Source organism: Penicillium chrysogenum (assembly GCF_028827035.1).
Source record: "Penicillium chrysogenum strain IBT 35668 chromosome Unknown utg000004l_segment0_segment0, whole genome shotgun sequence".
Lineage (NCBI taxonomy): Eukaryota > Fungi > Ascomycota > Eurotiomycetes > Eurotiales > Aspergillaceae > Penicillium > Penicillium chrysogenum.
The window spans coordinates 175,150-188,753 of NW_026622752.1; the positions used below are offsets into that span (position 1 = coordinate 175,150).

General features: G+C 49.9%; 6 protein-coding genes across 6 annotated transcripts; 3 read left to right on the top strand and 3 right to left on the bottom strand.

Moving 5' to 3' along the window:
- Window positions 1–250: 250 nt before the first annotated feature.
- On the bottom strand, window positions 251–4,231 carry N7489_005961 (inositol polyphosphate kinase VIP1; the record flags this gene model as incomplete). Its single annotated transcript, XM_056711711.1, has 3 exons — window positions 251–359; window positions 415–1,750; window positions 1,804–4,231. The coding sequence occupies 3 exons, from the start codon at window positions 4,229–4,231 to the stop codon at window positions 251–253; spliced, it is 3,873 nt and encodes a 1,290-aa protein (XP_056565426.1).
- Window positions 4,232–5,051: 820 nt separating this feature from the next.
- On the top strand, window positions 5,052–8,376 carry N7489_005962 (rRNA-processing protein UTP21; the record flags this gene model as incomplete). The annotated part of the gene is made up of 5 exons (XM_056711712.1): window positions 5,052–5,156; window positions 5,217–6,695; window positions 6,753–7,004; window positions 7,072–7,710; window positions 7,765–8,376. The coding sequence occupies 5 exons, from the start codon at window positions 5,052–5,054 to the stop codon at window positions 8,374–8,376; spliced, it is 3,087 nt and encodes a 1,028-aa protein (XP_056565427.1).
- A 353-nt stretch (window positions 8,377–8,729) lies between these two features.
- Window positions 8,730–10,526, top strand: N7489_005963 (PIN and XPG domain-containing protein; the record flags this gene model as incomplete). Its single annotated transcript, XM_056711713.1, has 2 exons — window positions 8,730–8,989; window positions 9,062–10,526. The coding sequence occupies 2 exons, from the start codon at window positions 8,730–8,732 to the stop codon at window positions 10,524–10,526; spliced, it is 1,725 nt and encodes a 574-aa protein (XP_056565428.1).
- Window positions 10,527–11,032: 506 nt separating this feature from the next.
- Window positions 11,033–11,786, bottom strand: N7489_005964 (rRNA-processing FCF1 family protein; the record flags this gene model as incomplete). Its single annotated transcript, XM_056711714.1, has 4 exons — window positions 11,033–11,114; window positions 11,177–11,530; window positions 11,595–11,660; window positions 11,716–11,786. The coding sequence occupies 4 exons, from the start codon at window positions 11,784–11,786 to the stop codon at window positions 11,033–11,035; spliced, it is 573 nt and encodes a 190-aa protein (XP_056565429.1).
- A 178-nt stretch (window positions 11,787–11,964) lies between these two features.
- N7489_005965 (uncharacterized protein) lies at window positions 11,965–12,391 on the top strand (the record flags this gene model as incomplete). The annotated part of the gene is made up of 3 exons (XM_056711715.1): window positions 11,965–12,000; window positions 12,120–12,139; window positions 12,199–12,391. The coding sequence occupies 3 exons, from the start codon at window positions 11,965–11,967 to the stop codon at window positions 12,389–12,391; spliced, it is 249 nt and encodes an 82-aa protein (XP_056565430.1).
- Window positions 12,355–13,567, bottom strand: N7489_005966 (S-methyl-5-thioribose-1-phosphate isomerase; the record flags this gene model as incomplete). The annotated part of the gene is made up of 2 exons (XM_056711716.1): window positions 12,355–12,982; window positions 13,047–13,567. The coding sequence occupies 2 exons, from the start codon at window positions 13,565–13,567 to the stop codon at window positions 12,355–12,357; spliced, it is 1,149 nt and encodes a 382-aa protein (XP_056565431.1).
- Window positions 13,568–13,604: the final 37 nt, after the last annotated feature.

Here is a 13,604-nt window from a genome sequence, read left to right on the forward strand (position 1 = left end):
TATGGACTAGGACTGGAAGGACTAGCCTGGTATGCAATACCTGAATGATGCATGAATATGCAAGTGTAGATGTCAGACGTATCCAATTCGAGATTGCTAATATTCGTCTTGCTAGGTACATTGTTCTACTAGATACATGATACAGCCTCGACAAGGCAGTGTGGTACATAAGAAAGCAACTCGATCCAAATATGTCACAAAATAAAGTAAAAAAAATCATCACAAATACAATGTCCCTGGGATACCGATCTTAGTCCTGAGATGGGGAAAGACCACGTGGAGGCGATGGTGAATTCCCATCATGATGGCTATGCTTGTCACTGAGGTTTACCGCGATGAAGGTCTTGGGTAGTTCCACACTGCATGCGGGGATCAGTAAAGAGTCCAGAAAAGTTAAGAGAGCAGGCAACTTACGTATTGAATTTCGCCTTCAACGTTTCGATCACCTCCTTCCAATCCTGATGGGCTGTTAGGCTTCGGCGTGGGGTGCAACCAATGGAGTGCCTGGAATCAAGTTGCACGTCAAGCGGGTCGAATGCGTGACAACCAGGACTGACTGAGATGCGGATGGAGTAGGAGTAGGAGTCCGATTCACTGTCCCGAGCTTCGTACAGCTCAAAGCAAATCTGAGAGAGATAATCAAGTTCTGGGATGGCACTCCTGGCGATCTTGGTTTGAATTCCACCTTCCAAGATGCAGTTCAAGAGGGTGTAGATATGAGATTCCTTGGTAAAGTAGAAGAAAGATTTGGCATCCGGCGAAGCCTGCACCTCTTCTAGATCTCGAACAATCTCTTGAAGAAGGGGAAGAGATGTTAGGAGGCCAATCTCGAGTTTCTCGCTGTCGGTGATACCATATTCCTGGGGCGTCACGTAGTCGAACAAAACCTTGGCCAGCTTGTACAGTTCCCGGAGCTGCGAAAGCCGCTCATCCACCTTGCACTTGGAGGATTGGGAGCCAGGGAAGAGTTTGAAATAATGATCGTATGAATCATCTAATGCCCGAAGGTGCGGCAGCGACTCGGAAGCAAAGATGCGCTTCTTCAACCCAAAGCGATGAGCAAACGTCTGGCTTTCGGTACGCTCTTCGGATTTGTCGCTCCCGGATTCCTGGCCAGGTTTCCCCTCCGCGCTCGCGTCTGCCTTAGCTGCGTTCTTGCATTTCTGATCTTCATCAGAGTCACGGGGACTGTCCTGTGGCATGAAAACCCATTCCAAAAATTGCCTATTGTGGAGTGCATCGAACTTCATACTGTCGTATAACTCGGAAAGCTTGCTTGGGTCGACCTTCTCGGTGTCACAAAACTCTGCAAAGAGCTTTTCCCACCGTTCCTTAAAGAGTCGAGGATCTTCACCCGCGCACCAACGGCCCTGTATGTCGGATATGCCAGGGGGATCCAATCCGTCCACGGATGTTGGTTGGCTCGGGGTTTCAGGCTCATTGGATGAAGTCGGGAAGATGTACGGTGCGCTGTCGAGTTTCTCAAAGTTTTGTCGCATGACACTCCGGTGGAACTTCATCAGTTCAACTACTCTAGCAAGGACAACCGAAGGTTCTGGAATATTTTTGTCCTTGGGCCAAGCAAATTGTGAGGGCGCAGACCCTTCCCGCAAAAGCAATTTCAGCTTTTTCTTGACTTTATCCATGACATCCTTGGCGGCATTTGAGTCGTCAAGCAAATCTTTCCGAACTTGTATCAAGTCTTCAGGGATATCCTTCTGGTCCAAAAATGAGCACGCCCATATTTGCGCTATAAGAATATTATTAGCTTGATGAAGGTCTCGAGGAGGAAATTAAACTCACCACTGGTGCTCACTCTACGTTCTGAGCTGGTAAATACGCGAACGTTATTCAACGCCTCCCTGTTCATCAGCTTCAGATCATCACGCATGTTCACTCCAAGATCCTGTGATTGATAACGCGCGGCATGTGTTGGCTCGCCGCCCCACTTGATCACAAGCTGTAGTTTGTCCAGGATCAAGTCATTCTCGGCGGCGGAGAACCGAGAAAAAGTCGCACCTGAGATAGAATCGCTTCGTGTCTGTGATCTGCGCAAGTCCTCGGTCTCTGGCGTGAGTCCTCCACCCTCGTTGGGCACAGGTGCAGGGGGCTCGTCAAAGGGCTTGCCCTCGGACAATGGAGTGGAAGCTTGCAGTGGGCCCTGTTCTCCCATTTCTTCTGGCTTTCGTTTGCGGAACATTGGCTTGATCTGAACTTTGGTACCAGGCCAACCGCCCTTCTTCTCTAAAGATGTCCGGAGCAACTTGAGCTTCTCTATGTCTTCGAGACCCTTCTCCATAGCAATCTCGACGGCATCAGAAACACTGGACAATGCAGCTTCCCCCTTAATCACCACCTCGTTCTGGTGCCCTTTCAACAAATCCACAAAAGGTTGGCTATGGAATGTGAACTTAAACTTTTGCTTCGGGGTACGATCTGCGTGTCGAATCACCGCCACCATGCCCTTCAGCTTCCAGGAGTGTTTGGAAGCAGGAAGAGGGGGAAGGGCTTCATCATTGGCGTGCTGTACCGAAAGAGCTGGAGATTTCGTGTTCGAGGGACTATATCCACGACTAGTGGAGTGGGCTTCCCGGGAATTCAACTTGCTGATAGCAGCGCTAACATCAGTACTCTCTACCCCAGATGACGCCAGTGGTGGAGTACATGACTCTGAAGCATCAGTAGGTTTCGGGCTTGGACCGTACAGCCTGGAAGTGCTAGGAGACTTCAGTAATGTCTTCAGCGTTTGGCGGTGGGATCCTGCCGTGCTCCTTCTGGATGAGCCTATATCTGGTGAAGGAGGCTCGGACGATTCCGATATCCCCTCGCATCTGCGCCTTTCTTCCAGGAAAATATCCCTGAGAATGTTGGCACACTTATCGTAATAATCGTTGTTGTCCTTGACGAAGCTCCAGCCGTTGACGTCAATGACATAACTTTTGTCTCCCACGCGGAGCATGTCAAAGCCACAAATTCTTTGACCAAATCCATTCGAGATCTTCGATGCGATTATTGCCTCCTCCTTGCCAAGTTTCGTGATGTATCGTATTTCCTTCCCGTGGGTATTGCGCCGCACGAGACCGTCGACCACGGGGGATTTGCGCGTCTCTGCGTGACAAAAGTCTGGCCCCACGGTGTAGGCTTTGACATCTTCCGCGTTATCAACCCTGAGGAACTGCTCGTACAGATAACTTGCGTCCTTCTCGGTGACGGACCTTGGAACAGTGAGATTGGGGTCATATTCTGAGCTTTTGTTGCCGACCTTTCGGAAAAGTCTTCTTCCACCGCCGCCGTACTGTTGATCGTTGGGGAAGTAGATGTGAATGTTGTGGTCCTCGCCATTGACAGGCTTTTCAACAAAGGGCTTTTTGAACACTTTGCCGTCAACAATCAAGGCCTCGCCATCCTCGGACATTGAGACATTCTTGGTCTGAGGAGCACCGCCACCAATTCCGCTCTCTGGGCCTTCGAGCTTCACGCCAGTCAGGCGATAGATATGCTGGCCTAGTTCAGCAGATTCTAGAATTGGACCGCCGTCGCGGTTGACCTCCAGTCGCTTCGGAGTGGGAACACCCATGTGATCCAGAATTCTCAGACAGAGCCGCCTATCCCACAAGACCTTTTGCATAGGCAGATCATTAACACAGAGCGGTTTGCGAAGTTTAGCATACGCAATGGCTTTGTCCAGGGGAAATCCATCGGAAAAGAAAGCGACCAAGAAGTCACACACCGGCCAATTTTCGACTGCTTCGTCGAGAATAACCTTGTCTCCAAAAACGATCACCTCGAATTCGCCTTTGGATTGGAGTCGAGTCAAGATATTCTGGCTTGGTTTGCTGCGTGCTTTCACATCCAAGGCACAGACTCCGATCCTCCATGGCCTTAGGGAGCAGGATTCCACCTCACTGATAGAGCTTGCAGCAGTACTGGCCGCCGTGCTTCCACTGAATCTTCTAGCTGCGTGGCTTAAAGAGCGTGAAGATTGTCCCGTCCGACTGAGGGAGCGATGATCAAATCCCGAATCGGCTTTTCCTGGTTGGCTTTGAGTCGACTTTGAGTGTGACGTAGGCTTAGTTGACACTGCTGTAGGTTCGGTAACGGGGCCTGTGGGCGTCTGGTCGTTGTAATCGGAGTCCATATCGGCTAAAGACGACGAGAGGTTCGGTTGAGCAAGTCTCAAGGGTCCAGCATCGGCGGAAGAGCCGTTGCTGCGCTCAGCGGCATTATCCATATGAGGGGTCAATTGTCTGGACAGTATCGTGTTTTAAAATCAATTCTGATCGCATCAAGCTAAATTTGATCAATGGGAATGGGCGATATGGGGAAACAGAAATTCTTCGACAATCAAGAGGAACCTGGAAGCTCTTGGGATTCCAAGGTTGTATTACCAAATATATGATGGGGGTTACCGCATTTGCATAGGCGGAGAGAAAGAACGGCCTTTTCGCTGGTTCAAGTTTGTACCTTTCGCTCATGATCAGATTGAAGGGCTTGGAAATTATGCTAAATTGCGTATTCGATTCATTGGGCTTCCTCGTATTCCTATAGTGTACGGCATACTAGATTCAAAAGTACAATTGCCCCATCTACCCAGATACTTTTTGCTAAAGTCTCCAATACATCATGCCACTATTTGATAGCGTCTTGATAAGACCAAGCAGTCTCCGATAAGGCCGTCGGCGAATTGATTTTAGAGGGAAGAATATATGGAAGATAAACGAGAACTCAAAATTCATGTCAAGTCATACTATTTCCAAGAGATATTCTTCATAATCCTATCATCTGAAGGTATTCTGTACCCGAGTGAACCGTACATCATCCGCTCGAAGGCGGTCTGAGGCCTGCAGGACTAGGCGGGGCAGAAAAAAAACATCGGGAAAAAAAAAGAAGACAAAGCTAGTGAGACGACTTGGACTACTTGGATACATTTCGTGACTGACTTGGTGTTCACGTCAGAACAAAATTATCGTCTGGAAGGTTAAGGGGTTTATTCTGATTACTTTGAACCCTCTGACATATCCATTGTCGTCAGTGTGTCCCTCAATATCAGCATGCCTTCGGCCGATAATTTCGATCTGCCTCTTGCGAAGAGGCAGAAACGAGTATCGCAAGTTAAGGCTGGAACACGTGGTTCCAAAATCTTTGCTCCTTTCCGTGTAAGTTGAGACACACATCTGGCTCGCTTGTTTTCTCTAATCTGACTTGTCGCTATAAAGACGCTAGGATTGGTGTCGCCAACGCCCGTTCCTTTTACATCGGTGCGCCTAGGTAAATCGACGTTTCAAATCACAACCTCCGTGGGCCATTCGCTGCAGACTTATGATTTGCGCCGAGGTTTGAACCTCATCTTCCTGAGTCGACCGCAAACACCGGAGATCATTACGGCAACATGTGCGTGGCAGGATAAGGTATTCGCAGCTTGGGGCCATCTCCGGTCACAGTCCCCCGGAGGTGTCTGGGTTTTCAAGCGCGGCAAAAGAGTTGCTGTCCTTGAGGGCCCTGCAGATCTAAATGGACCCATTGAGCGCTTGGTGGTGTTTGGTTCATGGGTGGTTGGTTGCTGGACCGGTGGCCTCGAGGTTTGGAAAACGGACACATACGAGCACTATGCCAGTCTGCGGCCACAATCGGCTCGTGGAGAGAAGATCTACACCGGGGTAATGTGCAATATGCCGACTTACCTGAACAAGATATTTGTGGGCCGATCGGACGGAGCGGTCGATATCTGGAACCTTCGCAGCGGAAAGCTTCTTCACACGTTGCCTTCGTTGTCGTCAGATGCTGGGGCTGTAACTGCGATTCAACCCACGCCTGCTCTATCACTTGTCGCCATTGCCTATAAGGGCGGTGCTTTGGCTATTCAGAACGTGAGCTCAGGTCAACTGGTTTTATCTCTCAAGAACGCATCATCCCGGGGTCTCCCGGTAACATCCATCAGTTTCCGCGGCGACGGACTAGGTGCTGGTCACGATGGTCGCAGCTCAGGTGTTATGGCCACAGCGTCAAGTGGTAGCGGCGATATCACGCTTTGGGACTTGAACAATGGAGGTCGTATTGCGGGCATTCTTCGCGGGGCCCATCGAGTTTCAAGTGGTGAAAAGCCCATGGGCGCTAATCGTGTTGAGTTCTTGGATGGACAACCGGTACTCGTGTCATCGGGCGACGACAATTCTTTGAAGACTTGGATCTTCGACGAAACGCCGTTCTCGCCCATTCCCAGACCTCTTCATAGAAGAAACGGACATTCTGCTGCTATCAGCGCTCTCGATTTTCTGCCGACATCTTCGGATGGTTCCGAATCTGGCGGCAAGTGGCTTCTTAGCGCAAGCAAGGATTGCAGTCTCTGGGGGCTTAGTCTGCGCAAAGACAGCCAGCATACCGAGGTCTCGCAAGGTAGCTTGGAACGCAAGGCTAAGAAGGGAGGGCCATCGAACATTTCAAGTTCAGAGGATCTCAAAGCTCCTGAAGTCACATGCATTGCCTGCAGCCTCAACCGTGATGGCGGAATGGGAGTCACCGCTTCTGGTCCGATCTGGTCGAACCCGAAGGTTACAAACGCCGATGCTTCCAATGCAACCGGCTGGGAAAGTGTGGTTACTGGTCATCGCGGAGACAAATTCGCACGTACTTGGTTCTGGGGCAAAAAGAAAGCAGGCCGGTGGGCATTTGCAACCAGTGATGGAACAGAAGTCAAGGTGCGCAAGTTCTAAATATAATCAAACAATTTTCTCTTTTGCTAACATTCTTGACAGAGTGTGACGGTTTCGCAATGTGGTACTTTCGCTGTCATCGGATCAGCTGGAGGTTCTATCGACATGTTCAATATGCAGTCAGGTTTGCACAGACAAAGTTTCCCAGCTCGCGCCCCAGCTGGCCGTACCACCAAATCCAATGCCCAGGCTTCGGTCGCTGCGGCGTCTAAACACACCAAAGCTGTGACTGGCTTGATGATTGACAGCTTGAACCGTACCGTTGTGAGCTGTGGTCTGGATGGCAAAGTCAAGGTACGCCTCGTCCCGCCATTCCGTCCTTTTACTAGAGATTCATAAATTGACCTTTGCTGGAATATAGTTTTGGGATCTCCTCTCTGGGAAATTCCTTGATGAGCTAGACTGGCACCCCATGGCTGCCATTACTGGACTTCGTTATAGCAAGGCGAGCGAATTAGTCGCCTTCAGTTGTGATGACCTCTCGATCCGTGTGATTGACCTCGAGACCAGAAAGCTCGTTCGTGAATTCTGGGGATGTGTGGGTCAGGTCAACGATTTCATCTTCTCAAATGATGGACGATGGATTGTTGCTGCCTCCATGGACTCGGTAGTACGCGTATGGGACATGCCCACCGGGCATTTGATTGACATCTTCCGGGTCTCAAGCACGTGTGTCGCTCTGGCCATGTCTTCAACCGGTGAATTCCTTGCCACCGCACACGCCGGTAGCATTGGCATCAGCCTTTGGAGCAACCGCAGCCTTTTCATGCCCGTGACAACCAAGAATCTTGACGAGAATGTTATTGAGAACGTTGGGCTCCCGGCAACGTCAGGAGAAGGCGGTGCTGGTCTTATTGAAGCTGCCTTTGCGGATACTACCGAGCAAGATGAGGAAGAGGGCCCAGTACTGGCGACGGAACAACTACAACACGATATGATGACTCTGAGTCTTGTCCCCAAGAGCAGATGGCAGTCATTGCTTCACCTTGACACTATTCGCGTATGTTTCTATCCCTATCCAAGTGCAAGTCCCTAGCTAACGGTTCAACAACAGGAACGCAATCGTCCCAAGGAAGCTCCCAAGGCACCCGAGAAGGCTCCGTTCTTCCTTCCTTCTCTCCTCGGTTCCAGTGGGCCCGAGGCCGCCAAGGAAATCCCCGGCTCTGAGGATACTGATGCCGGATCGGTGGCCAAAATCGCCGAAGCCGAAAGATTACGGATTGCCAAGCTGCAAAATGGTGGCAACCCCAGTGCTCCTCAATCTATCTTCACTCGATCGTTGGCGTCCGGCCATGATTCCGGTGACTTTAACTCATTCATCGACCATCTCAAGACCTTATCTCCGGCCAAGGCAGATCTCGAAATTCGTTCACTTGATCCTCGCGTACGTGATGGACACTCTGAGTTGTCCGATTTCGTTATTGCCCTGACTGCTCGCCTGAAGTCAAAGAGAGACTTTGAGCTTGTCAATGCTTGGATGGCGGTCTTTTTGAAAATCCATGCCGACACTGTGAGCCTCAGCTCTACTCAAGATGAGCCTCAGTATTGCCTATTGCAAGAGGCTCTGGCAACTTGGTCCGCTGAGCAACAGCGGGAGGGAAAGCGCCTGGCTGAGCTGGTGGGCTACTGTCGCGGAGTGGTCGGATTCTTGCGATCTGCTCGGTAATTTGAATTGGACTACTGAATAAATATCACGGGGCGTCAGTGCCTTTCGTTTTCTCTCTTATCTAGGGATGCTTGTTATGTTGAATATATATATGCGTTTTATTCTATAAATCTGGTGATTCTGTAGGAATTTTCCCAACTTGTGCTGACCCTGATCCTATCTATCTCGATGCCATCTTCTTTTCTTTCTCGGCAGCTTCTAAGTCCATTGATATGTTTCAATTTTAAAGAGAGACTAGAAATACCCAAAGTTGGAACTCCCGCCGCCTCATCATCCCTGACTAATACAATTTTTTTCCCCTAAGAAAATAATCCACAACCCACAACCAGAAGGGCTTTAACACGCATTTGGCTATGGGGATCCCTCACTTAACCCGGCACCTGCTCCCATATGCCGAAAGTGTCTTGTTAGATGGGAGGGCAAACGATTCAGGACTTCCACAAGTCCAAGCCGTTGTCATTGACGGACCCAGTCTAGTATATCATGTCTACCGTCGACTCCTAGGCTGGATGGACCCAAACAGCGATGTCCTTGATTACCAGCCAACCTGCGACGAGATCAGTCGTGGGGTGAGCAGCCTCCTTCTCGAATTAACCAGACTGGGTGTTAAAATGTAAGCCCTCGCACTAGTCTGAAACACAGCTATCGTCTGATTATCATTTTCCTTTCTCTCTCTGTTCTTTAGACATAAGATTTGCTTCGATGGTGCCTTGCCTATCTCCAAGCGAGAAGTCCGCTTTTCCAGAATTGAAAAGTCACGACATCGACTGGAATTGGCTCGTCGGAACCTGTCTCTGCCTGCGACGCCCAAATGTCGCGATGTGATCCCGACTAAACGAGGGCAGGTCTGGTGCAGTCGGGGCTTGCCTCAGCGACGGAAAGGTCTTCCAGAGAATCCTTTCATGGTATCGGCGGTCTTTGAGGACTTGCGCAGCCGGTGGAACAAGGAACAGATTCGGAAAGAGGTTGACGATGATATCAGCTGTCTTGTCGCGGATACTGATTACCCCTGGGCCGACATCACCGTCATGGTGCCGGGAGAAGCTGATGTCGAGTGTGCCCGTGTGGCAAAACTTACCGGCTGTGCAGTGTTGACAGATGATTCGGATCTCCTGCTTCACGACCTTGGCCAGCACGGCGCAGTCTTGTTTTTAGACTCGGTGCAAACGTCCTCGGGTGTCTGGGATGCGGCCCAGCCAGATATCCGGGGGCTGAGAATCTGTCCTCATTCGCTCTCTGGCCGGTTGGGGATTCCAAGCATTCAGTGGTTTGCTTACGAATTGCAAAGAAATGCTCACCTGCGTTTTGCTGAACTTGCCCGGATATCTAAGGAGAGCAGTAAGGCGACTCAGCTTTCCTCGGATTACCTGGAGTTTCTTCGAGAGTATCAACACGAGACCGCCGATAATGAGGTGATACGTGAAGCAGCGCAGTCCATGCAATCATTGGATCCGAGGGTATCAGAGTTATTTTGGCAGTACGAACTTCCTGATATATACTGCGTGGATGAACAGCCGCACGTCTATCTCGGCATTCTGAACGAAGACTCTTCCAGGCGATGTGCCTGGGAACAAGGCCGAACATATAGGTCTCTTGGGTACTCTTTTTTCAACATTTCCCGTCCTGCTTCCAAGCGCTTCCCGGTTGTCCATGAATTCGTTCGCAGAGGTGGAAGGATCGTGGCCGAGGAGATCGCTTTAAGCGGAACAAAGACCGTGACCTCTGGCCTGGAACTCCTCCGAAGACGTCTTGCCGTTGCACATTCTACCTTTGACGATGGCCTGGCAGCGGAGAGCTTCTGGTTTTTGTTTGTTCTTTCCGATATCTATCGTGATGGATCCGGCACAACCACAGTTCCTAGTGCAAAGGAATTAGAGAGTTTTCTTACAAATGGGTATATGGCGCAAAGTACTAAATGGGCGGACATTCACCTTCTTGCCCAAATGCAAGCTGGACTGTACTCTTTACGAATACTGAAGCAGCTCGTCGATATCGCAGCTCCTGGTGATGACTTGGTTGATTCCAGCTCACTACTCGCGGATTTACCACCACTACACATAATGATGTCGCGACAAAGGATTATACGGAGCTTTGCCAGCACTCGTCTTGTCCGGCATGCGGTTCATCGATTGATAGAAACGTATGCTTAACAAATAACAATATACATTGCAAGCCAATGCACTACGTGCTTCGCAAAGACCGCACGGCTCACAAGCCTCGGATCAATGGCTACAATCAGCTAGGGATTTGACATCCATGCGTCTTTGTAAATTACAAAACATTTGCATTGTGGTCATCATAGATGGAGAAGACATAAATGTGCCATTGTATAACCTTGCCTGAGAAGCCCCGGGTCCTTCAAATGATTCATTCCATTGGCACATAGGTTTAAAGTTCTAGAACCAGCCCTGGGAGGAGTGACGCTGCTGGTCCTCAGTGCAGTCATTTTGTTTGATCGGATACGGGCGATTGACAGCATAAATTGGTCATTCGGTCTTGCGTGTTGTGGTCGGTTGTTTGCCCGGTGTCTGAAGGCGAAAATTGTCTGATATGTTGTTTTACACCTTTCTGGCAAAGAAAGAAACGGATATTTTTGTGGGTATCATGTGGATGGTCGCAACAGCGATAGGCGACTGGGATAAATCGCTCAAGTCGCTCATTTTTCGGGGGCATCGGGAAGTCGTTCAATCACATATTTGCCGCGAGCGACACTCATGATGGGTGCTCCTGGAATTTTGCTATTGTGTTGTTAGAAATTTGGCTGCTGGAGCGAAATGGGGTCAAAATGTAGGTTACATACCGAATACGTCTCTTGAGATCACGATCGTTTGTGGCGATAATGTAGACACGGTGCTTAATGACTCGGTCGACCAGACAGTCATCGGCATATGTTCCCTTGTGGTCGCACTTGACTCGCTCAAACCGGGGGTCCTTGGCTACACGTAGAGCAAGTCGGTATTTCGGGCCAAGCTTCTCCAACTCGGCAAGGACGCAGTCGGTGACGATAGGGATACATTTGGCGTACAGGCAATCGAGCATGGTCGGAATTACCTCGAGCTTGTGCTGAATGGTGTGGGAGATGAAATTGGTATCAACCAGCACGGAGTATGGGGGGCAAGGGCCGTGTTGAACTGGAAGAACATTGACGAGGGAGCTTGGGGGCTAGAAACGAACTTATCAGTACGATTCTTTTGGTAGTACGTATATGGTGTACTTACGCCTCTCTGACGAGATCATCCTTCTTTGCCTCTTTGCCTTTCTCTGTCTTATCTTGGTTTTGCTTCCTATAACCGATGTTAGCAAAGCGCAACAGAACTGCGTTTCGTGATTGCGACGAACAGGCGATTATCGCGCATGGAAATGGCCCTCTTGGCTAGCGCAAACTTGCGAGTCTTCTTCTGAACACCCATGATGACGAGATGTAGATGGTGATAATAGTGAAGAGGTTTTTTTTTTCTCTTCTCTTATCGGGGAAATCTATCTCGGGTTCGGGATGACTAATCGTGTCGAGGGCCTCATCCCGCATCCCGCGGACAATCTTGTCTTCGAAACTCCCTCGTACTCAGCAATAAACCACGAACACTCATCATGTCCGGACCGGATGCAGACTTTGATCTGTCGAAAGTAAGTCCCCCTCCCTCGTCAGCCAGAACGGGCATCTGGTTCGTTAAACTATGCTGCTAGGCAGCGTTATCCCTCTTACATCCCCTCCCCTCTAGCACCACAGCTAACTTATGATATAGGCACTCGCAGATCTTGCAAAGTACGTGAGTCCACTTATAGTTTACATAATGTGAATTCATGATATTTACATCATTCTAGGGGTGAAATGACTGCCTCGGCCCTGGAAAATCAACTCAACGCAATTGAAAGCCAAGTTGATGAACTCTTGGCATCTTTCGAAAAGCAGGGTACTGCTGCAGCGGAGTCTACATCTGTCGATAAAACAGACCCTCATCAACCATGCACAGATCATGATCAAAAAGTAGAGCCATCGAATAGTCCACCCAAGTGATACTTCTCATCGGCTCCCTTCTCTACAACTCCAACCTCTGTGATAATCCCATCTATCAGACTCGCAGGAGTAATGTCAAATGCGGGGTTCCAGACATTGATCCCAGGCGCGGCAATTTTCACGGTCTCAATCGCAATCTGATCGGTGGCCTCAGAACCCGCACGGGGACCTTTGATGCTGGTCACCTCGGATGCTGCACGTTGCTCAATGACAATGTCCTTCCCTGATGCTGTGGCCATATCGATTGTCGTGCGTGGCGCTGCAACGAGGAACTTGACACCATGGTACTTTGCCAAGACAGCCAGGGCATATGTGCCGATTTTGTTGGCCGTGTCACCATTGGCTGCTACCCTATCAGCTCCCACCACAATTGCATTTACTCCCACTTTGGTATCTGCGAGCAAAGCGGCTGCCATAGAATCCGTGATGAGCGTAGCTGGAATTTTGTCGTGAACCAACTCGAAGGCTGTAAGGCGAGACCCCTGGTTGTAGGGCCTAGTCTCTGTGCAATAAGCGTGACGTAGGGTGTTCTTCTCGGCCAGTGAACGAACCACACCCAATGCGGTTCCATATCCAGAAGTAGCGAGAGAGCTAGTGATTTAGGGTTAGCGACAACATACGACGGATAACGGATAACGCAGTGAATCAGCCCTACCCAGTGTTGCAGTGAGTCAACACAGCAACTTCTGAATTCCCCTTGGCTGCATGAATGGCGATCCATTCTGCGCCATTGTGTCCAATTCTCTTGTTATCCTCAAGGTCCTTCCCCATCATATCCTCTGCCGCCTTAATAAATGCTGTCGCGACTTCATGGCCGGTAGAACCCGGTGCTTTCGTGCAATCGGTCACCACGGCCTCCAGTTTGCGCGCAGCATCAGCGAGATTGACGGCAGTTGGCCTACTCGTCACCAGATAAGCAAGCTTCTCTGTGATATATTGGCACACCCCTTCTGGTGATTGTGAGAGCTTGTCGCTATCCACAGCAGAGGTTAGTTCCGCGGCGAGGGCAAGCATTGCGACGATAGCAATAGCAGGTGCCCCTCGAACTTTCATATCTTTGATGGCGTGCCATCCATCTTCTGTAGTCCGAATGGGAATATATTCTTCGACGAAGGGAAGTTGTAACTGATCCAAGATCTCAAGGTTGCCCTTGCTGAACTTGATTGCCTGTAACATCTTCGTAGGTGACGGTCAAAAGTTCTGTAAGTCCTGG